The 8,963-nt window shown below is 47.4% G+C and overlaps 1 protein-coding gene across 1 annotated transcript in view; it reads left to right on the plus strand.

The window, feature by feature from the left end:
• The window catches only part of LOC311247766 (adenosine 3'-phospho 5'-phosphosulfate transporter 2-like), a 50,047-nt gene extending 41,157 nt beyond the window's left edge, over positions 1–8,890 (plus strand). The window contains exons 6-10 of the mRNA XM_084338768.1: positions 1,414–1,511; positions 5,747–5,839; positions 6,483–6,594; positions 7,359–7,428; positions 8,689–8,890. Of these exons, the coding sequence (XP_084194894.1) occupies positions 1,414–1,511; positions 5,747–5,839; positions 6,483–6,594; positions 7,359–7,428; positions 8,689–8,839 (524 nt within the window). The 3' untranslated portion in view covers positions 8,840–8,890. The remainder of the gene's footprint in view (positions 1–1,413; positions 1,512–5,746; positions 5,840–6,482; positions 6,595–7,358; positions 7,429–8,688) is intronic.
• Positions 8,891–8,963: the final 73 nt, after the last annotated feature.

An 8,963-nucleotide genomic window follows, 5' to 3' on the forward strand; every position in this document is an offset into this window, starting at 1 on the left:
TTTATAGTATTGCTATCTGTCCATTCTCATTGTCAATTGACACCATAAACCGTCCCTTCAAAATGGCTTAAAGAAAACATTTTTTCATCTATACGTTCTCATTTTATAGCGTCTTGAATATAAGCGTTATAAGGGATTTGGTCTAGTATATTTCCTGGAAGGCGAGATACAGGCCGCTAAGCTACTAACGTTAAATACAATGGCATTTCGGATACAGAAGCTACAGTTAAAACTCAAACTGCATATAATCGATATGATGGTCCACCATGAATGCATGAAAGGGGGGGGGGGGGCGGGGGACGTCGTTTCTGATTATTGATTACCAATAACCGCGTTAGCCTCAGTAGCCACATTCGCTGACCGGGTGGATGGCTATCATAACAAGCCCTGATCAGCATGTCATTTACGTGAAAAAGATCTTACCGTGGGCCGGTTGGATTCCCCAAATGATTTCCCAGTTATCGATCGCCATCTGGTAGATCGATATGTCCATTGGCTGATGATATATTCCTTTACTGCACACTGAAATCCGCGTCCCAAAACGTATTCCAAGCTACAGCCTATAGGCATCGCTTCATGTTAGCAGAAAACTACATTGGAGTTCCATAAAAAACAAGACAACTTCTGCCACAGGGAACACTGCATTATCGAGATAGCGCCCTAAGAGGATCTGGCCGGTAATGCACTTTTTCGAATTCAAAAGAGTAGGGTACTTCTGCAGTGCTGCTCGGTGACATTGAGTAGGTTATTAAAATGGAATAAAAGCCAAAACAAGCTTGCCACGGACATGTCCGTGATTGGTCCTCAACCGTTGGATTCGAAACACGGATTTATCCGTGGTCGGGCGGGAATGTGTTAAGGGTTTTGTTTCAAGAACTGTAAAAGGAAATGAAAATAAGTCTTTCAACAACTTCACATCCAGTGAAAACGCAGAATTTCCCTTGTGATGAATAAAGTATTTCTACATAAGGTATTTCTAAATAAAGTATTTCTAAATAAATTAAAGTGTTCTGAATGAAACCATTCTAATGGTGATGTCATAGTGACTACTGGCCGTTGAGAGCTACAGTATATAGTTCTAGAATTCGTTGAGAGCTACAGTATATAGTTCTAGAATTCCAAGATATAAGTCGGAGGAATCTCACACCACAAAGGGTTCAAAAGAGGACGCGTTTCAGCCTCGTTGTGGAGGCGACTGACTTGTGTTTATTTTCTCATCATATGTCTCCTGCTGTCGATGTGCACCAAGAAATAATATTATTATTAATAATAATATTATGGGCTGGACAAATGTTCTGAGGAGGGCATTAAACTCGCATCAAGCTTGATCTTCAGCACCTTTTACACATGTGGTCATATTTCCATGCTCTAAAACAATATTTGCGTACGTGCGTGTGTGTGTGTGTTTTTCAGGTGTGATGCTCATATCCCTAGCGTTATGTGCGGACGCTGCCATTGGGAACGTGCAGGAGAAAGCAATGAAGCTCCATAATGGCTCCAACTCTGAAATGGTACAAATTCTTACTACGCTGACGACACAGTACAATTCAAACTACACTGACGACACAGTACAATTCAAACTACGCTGACGACACAGTACAATTCAAACTACGCTGACGACACAGTACAATTCAAACTACGCTGACGACACAGTACAATTCAAACTACGCTGACGACACAGTACAATTCAAACTACGCTGACGACTAGGGGTGTAACGGTACATGTATTCGTCACGCGAATTTACGGTACGTGTCTCACGGTGCGGTACGTGCAGCCATACGAAGAATACGTTTCATACATACCACTAGGTGAAAGGCTATGCTCAATATCTTTACTTTACTTTACACTGGCTTACTAACAGTCAGAAGGTCATTCATTTAACGTTGCATATCAAGCTTGGATTGCCACATTTAGATGATGAATAAAACGTTGAAGCTTGTAAAGGCATGAACAAGCCGACGGAACAAATGAACGCGCACTCTGCTGCACTCGGCTGTTTCTCCTCTCCTCTCCTCTCCTCTCCTCTCCTCTCCTCTCCTCTCCTCTCCTCTCCTCTCCTCTCCTCTCCTCTCCTCTCCTCTCCCCTCCCCTCTCCTCTCCTCTCCTCTCCTCCTCTCCCCTCCCCTCCCCTCTCCTCTCCTCTCCTCTCCTCTCCTCTCCTCTCCTCTCCTCCCCTCCTCTCATCTCCCTCTCCTCTCCTCTCCTCTCCTCTCCTCTCCTCTCCTCTCCTCTCCTCCCCTCCTCCCCTTACCTACAGGCGTTACTGAAACAAAACCATACATTGTAGTGATTGTTATTTGTACATAATTCACCCACGGAACTATTGTTAGGAACAAGAGTTCCGCCCGAACATTATAGGAGGTGGCACTTACTGCCACCACGGGTCAGTCTTCTGCACGCAACGTAGCCGTAGCATGTTGTATTTGTGTACTGAATAAAAGCTGTTCGCTCTACCGAGCTACCGTCTCCGACTCCCATCTCTCGGCACTACACTGGTGACCCCGACATTGGTCTCGCTGAAGTATCAGGGACCGAACCGAACATGGCAAACGATGCCGTTATTATTCGATTGCCGGAGTTTTGGGAGCATTCTGCGGCGGCGTGGTTCGCGCAAACAGAGGCGCAGTTCGCCCTACGAGGGGTTGACGACGACGCCGCGAGGTATTACCACGTCGTCTCGAGCCTCGGGAGCACTACAGCGGCGAGGACGGTAGGCTTCATAACAGCTCCGCCTGCACGGAATAAATATGAGGCGTTTAAGACGCACCTACTCAGTATATTCGAGTTGTCACAGTCAGAGCGGGCCCGACGCTTGCTGGCTTTACGAGGCTTGGGGGACAGCAAGCCTTCGGAGCACATGGAGATGATGTTAAACCTGCTGGGTGCAGAACGGCCTGATTTCCTGTTTATCGAACTGTTTCTCAGGCACATGCCGCCACACGTGCAGACGGCACTTGCCAATACAGCGGCTACGGATCCCCGGGCTTTAGCAGAAGAGGCTGACCGCTTCTACCTGGCCACTCGACACTTTGCCCCAGGGCTAATAGCCTCGACATGCGGTTACACGCCGCAGGGGGGAGGGGCGAGGAAGATCAGGAGCAGCGCGGCCGCAGGCCTGTGTTATTACCACGCACGTTTCGGCGCGAGGGCGACAAGATGCCGTTCCCCTTGCACGTTCGGCATAACGCGTAAATGCAGACACCTGCGCCCAGTAGCAGCGGTGAGCGCAGGTATGTCGAACCGGCTGCTTTTCATTAGAGACACACTCTCCGGTTGCAAATTCCTCTGCGACACCGGAGCTCAGAGGAGCGTCCTGCCGGCTACGAAAGAGGACACCGCCGGCGATAATAGAGGTCCACGCCTGACGACCGCCAACGATACCCCTATCCGCACCTACGGTACAAGGACCGTGGAACTGTGTTTTGGGGGCCAGCGGTTCACGTGGGACTGCATCACGGCCGACATTTCGTTCCCACTACTGGGGGCAGATTTCCTGGGTGCACACGGTCTCCTCGTGGACATTAGACATGGCCGCCTAATAAACGCACAGACACGGGCTTCGTTGGCATGTGTCCGCGAGGGGGCGACATACGGCGGCCTTCTTACAGCTTTCACCGACCACGAACCCCTCACGACGTCTGAGTCAAAGGTAGCGGAGCCATGGTCGGCACGACAAGAGCTCGCGTACGATTCCGAGGGCGCCGCGGGACACGTCGCCGAGAAGCCCAACGTCGTCATCGGAGCTGTACAGCCGGACCTCGACTACGTCGACAGGGGCTCGGAACAGGCCTCCGACCACGACATCCAGGCCCTCGGGACTGCAGATTCCAGTCTACGCCTGGAGGACGTCGCGATTGGTCACTCGGGTCCGACGCTGCGGGATGACCTATCCACCGGACACCCTAGCCCACAGGCCCCTGAGGACTGGCGAAGGCTCGCCTTTGAGGTGGGGTACAACCACCACAAGATTGAACCCGCCCACATAGACATTTCCCAGCCCTTAGAGCTGGCCCTCTCCCCCCGCCGGGGCCGTCCGCCGCTACCCCGGGACCCGCCAACGACGGAGCCGCCGTTGGCCTCGTCGACGTCTGTGCCCCCGGGTGTCGGGGAGGACACGGGCGCTTGCGCCGCCCCTACCTCCCCGCCCCTGGCTTTCCGCACTCACCGTGGCCGGTTCATGCCCCCGGGCGCCGTGGAGGGCGCAATCGCTTGCACCGCGCCCCGGGTTGTCCGCTCACGCCGCGGCCGGGTCGTTGTCTCTCCCCGCCGTGGAGATTTTGACCATGGTTGAATTCTGGGGGGGCTTGTGTAGTGATTGTTAATTGTACATAATTCACCCACGGAACTATTGTTAGGAACAAGAGTTCCGCCCGAACATTATAGGAGGTGGCACTTACTGCCACCACGGGTCAGTCTTCTGCACGCAACGTAGCCGTAGCATGTTGTATTTGTGTACTGAATAAAAGCTGTTCGCTCTACCGAGCTACCGTCTCCGACTCCCATCTCTCGGCACTACAACATACAATATGTTTGTAACACAGCATATGCAATAGGCTGAAAATTTTCATCGTTTTCTTGTTCGCCTAATAATGTTAATCAATGGAAAGACACGCACACACACAAACACACCAACTTTCTTTTGCGCTACTTTCCAGCTGATCCGAGAAAAAAAGGGAAAAAAATAAAACACGCAAGCGTACTTTTGCTGATCTGGACTGGTCCTTTGAGCTCCTCTCCAGTCGAGCTGCTCCGGTGTTTAAATCCAAAACATTGATAAATCCTCTCATTGTTGCGTAACATGGCATCTCTTCTCTAGTCTTTCTCTGCGTCACATGAAGTAAAATCTACTCTAGAAGTGAAAGTGAAACTATACAACGGTGGGGGGAGGCGGCAGTAGGCAAGTAATTTACTCGAGTGGATTCCTGAACACAGAATGACACCGTTATCACTGACTGACTAGCAAGCCTAGGTGGAACTAAGTATAACTTAATAAAAAATAATTATATATAATAATTATTATTATTATAAATATATAATAATCATAAATATTGTTTTCCTGTGTACCGAACCGTGAGCCCAAAACCGAGGTACGTACCGAACCGTGGCTTCCGTGTACCGTTACACCCCTAATGACGACACAGTACAATTCAAACTACACCGACTACACAGTACAATTCAAACTACACAGTACAATTCAAACTACACCGACTACACAGTACAATTCAAACTACACAGTACAATTCAAACTACACCGACTACACAGTACAATTCAAACTACGCTGACGACACAGTACAATTCAAACTACGCTGACGACACAGTGATGTAACTGGTATGTACTGGTTTGTGTGTGATGTGACTGGTTTGTGTGTGTGATGTGACTGGTATGTACTGGTTTGTGTGTGTGATGTGACTGGTTTGTACTGGTTTGTGTGTGTGATGTGACTGGTGTGTACTGGTTTGTGTGTGTGATGTGACTGGTATGTACTGGTATGTACTGGTTTGTGTGTGTGATGTGACTGGTATGTACTGGTTTGTGTGTGTGATGTGACTGGTGTGTACTGGTTTGTACTGGTTTGTGTGTGTGATGTGACTGGTTTGTACTGGTTTGTGTGTGTGATGTGACTGGTTTGTACTGGTTTGTGTGTGTGATGTGACTGGTTTGTACTGGTTTGTGTGTGTGATGTGACTGGTTTGTACTGGTTTGTGTGTGTGATGTGACTGGTCTGTACTGGTTTGTGTTGCAGGTGCTGTACTCGTACTCCATCGGCTTCCTGTACATCCTGACCGGCCTGTTCATGGTGGGGGGTCTGGGCCCTGCAGTAGCCTTCTGTTCAGAGGTCAGAGGTCGCCTGACGACAGGACTATGAATTCACATTCAATGTATTTTGTTTTGCATGCTGTTTTGTTTTCCCATCTCTACTCCCTGGCGCCAGCGTTTCAGACCGTTTTAACTGTTTGTTATCGCCATCGTATATTCTATGTATGTCGTATGCATTGTATTTTATTTTTCAACATGATGAAACAAATCTTTAATCTGGCATCACATCCAATGTTTGGTGATTCTGTTCCTGGTGATGGATGCAAATTAGCGCATATTTAATTAGGTGACGCCTATTTTGCATAATATATAAACATAAAATCTCAGAAAACTTGCAATACATTTTTTCTTAGTTGGGAAAGTTTCATAGTGATATCTATTAAAATATAATATTTGCCTCTTCGCCTCTAGGCTGTCTCGCCTTAACCCTTTCACTGCCACACGACAGAAGGTTAGCCCTTTGGTATCACACAACCGACGGCGATGCTCCATCATTAGCAGCATTAGCTCCGCATCTGCGGAGCTAATGCTGCTAATGATGGAGCATCGCCGTCGGTTGTGTGATAGTAAAGGGCTAACCTTCTGTATTGCCACAGTGAACGGGTTAACCGGCTGTCGTGTGGCAGTGAAAGTAACTTCCCCTGAACCCTCTGTCCCCTCAGCATCCGGTGACGACGTACGGTTACGCGTTCTTCTTCTCCCTGACGGGTTACTTCGGCATCTCCTTCGTGTTGGCGCTGATCAAACTCTTCGGAGCCCTGGTGGCAGTCACGGGTGAGAGCTGCTATTATTCTATTCAGTTCAGTTCTGCTCTATCCTATTATGTTATCTATTATGATTTACCAAACGGAGAAGGTAAAGACGACTTTAAACTGTTAAAACGGTAATCCAGAACTGTTTTATTGCACTGTGAAAACATTTGTATGTGTCTGTCTGCACTTCATGTGCTCATTTTATATCTATTCTATTCTACTATTTTATTGCACTGCACTATTTTACTCTGTCTATTCTATCTTATTATTTTTATTATTGTCTATTTTTAAAACTGAATCAAACCATAAACAAGGTGGCCTGTTGGGATGTTAAGATCCTAATGTGAAAAACTGTGATTTTATATGTCTGCACTTTATGTGCTCATTGTATGTCTGTCTTTTTCTGTTGTGAAGCACTTTGAGCTGCAGTTTTTGTATGAAAGGTGCTATACAACGTAAACGTATAAGTTTATTATTTATTATTATTATTATTATTATTATTATTATTATCCCAGGTCACCGAAAACGAATGCTGATTTAGTTATTAGCACATCATCTCGCACACATATCCAAGCACTGTGACCAGTTCTCCAGTCAGCTTGTACAGAGACGGAACCTTGACCTTCTGGATAGAAAGAGCTCGACTAACATTGCTAATGATAAGTGGGGGAATAGGGCTAGAGTTCCAACAAATCTGAACGATCCCTTTTTAAGCTACAGTTTCCAGGGAAGGTTGAGGACACGACATGTTGTTCTAACTAACGGTCTCCTTCACGCCGTCTGCAGTCACCACCGGACGGAAGGCCATGACCATCGTGCTCTCCTTCATGTTCTTCTCAAAGCCTTTCACCTTCCAGTAAGTGTCCTGCTCACCTCACTTTGGCCCACTTTGCTCGTTGCTCGTAGAGTTTACACTGTGTCCAGAGATTATCAATATATATTGGTTAAGACCCTGACAGAGAGGATCAATGATGTAGTGGTTAAGACCCTGACAGAGATGATCAATATATTGGTTAAGACCCTGACAGAGAGGATCAATGATGTAGTGGTTAAGACCCTGACAGAGATGATCAGTGGTGTAGTGGTTAAGACCCTGACAGAGATGATCAATGATGTAGTGGTTAAGACCCTGACAGAGAGGATCAATGATGTAGTGGTTAAGACCCCGACAGAGAGGATCAATGATGTAGTGGTTAAGACCCCGACAGAGAGGATCAATGATGTAGTGGTTAAGACCCTGACAGAGATGATCAGTGGTGTAGTGGTTAAGACCCTGACAGAGATGATCAATGATGTAGTGGTTAAGACCCTGACAGAGAGGATCAATGATGTAGTGGTTAAGACCCTGACAGAGAGGATCAATGATGTAGTGGTTAAGACCCTGACAGAGAGGATCAATGATGTAGTGGTTAAGACCCTGACAGAGAGGATCAATGATGTATTGGTTAAGACCCTGACAGAGATGATCAATGATGTATTGGTTAAGACCCTGACAGAGAGGATCAATGATGTATTGGTTAAGACCCTGACAGAGATGATCAATGATGTAGTGGTTAAGACCCTGACAGAGAGGATCAATGGTGTAGTGGTTAAGACCCTGACAGAGATGATCAGTGGTGTAGTGGTTAAGACCCTGACAGAGATGATCAATGATGTAGTGGTTAAGACCCTGACAGAGATGATCAATGATGTAGTGGTTAAGACCCTGACAGAGATGATCAATGATGTAGTGGTTAAGACCCTGACAGAGATGATCAATGATGTAGTGGTTAAAACCCTGACAGAGATGATCAATGATGTAGTGGTTAAAACCCTGACAGAGAGGATCAATGATGTATTGGTTAAGACCCTGACAGAGATGATCAATGGTGTCGTGGTTAAGACCCTGACAGAGATGATCAATGGTATATTGGTTAAGACCCTGACAGAGATGATCAATGGTATATTGGTTAAGACCCTGACAGAGATGATCAATGGTATATTGGTTAAGACCCTGACAGAGATGATCAATGGTATATTGGTTAAGACCCTGACGGAGAGGATCAATGGTGTAGTGATCAGTGGTTTCCCCAAATGTTGCTGTTTCTTGAAGTGCCCTCCGTGTCCTCCTCTTCAGGTACATCTGGGGCGGCCTGCTGGTCCTGTTCGGCATCTTCCTCAACGTCTACAGTAAGAACAGAGACCGGATGAAGCTTCCCTCCGTCCAGGATCTCCGGAGCTGGCTGGTCAGCGCCAAGAAGGTCCGACTGCTCTCTCAGAACATCTAGGAGAAGAGCCCGACGTGTTGGTGGAGATACACCAGGCATTCCTCTCTCTGTGTGGCACCTCTCTCTGGGGGGGGGTAGTGTGGCACCTCTCTCTGTGTGGCACCTCTCTCTGGGGGGGGTAGTG

Source organism: Notolepis coatsorum (genome assembly GCF_963971535.1).
Source record: "Notolepis coatsorum genome assembly, contig: SCAFFOLD_300, whole genome shotgun sequence".
NCBI lineage: Eukaryota > Metazoa > Chordata > Actinopteri > Aulopiformes > Paralepididae > Notolepis > Notolepis coatsorum.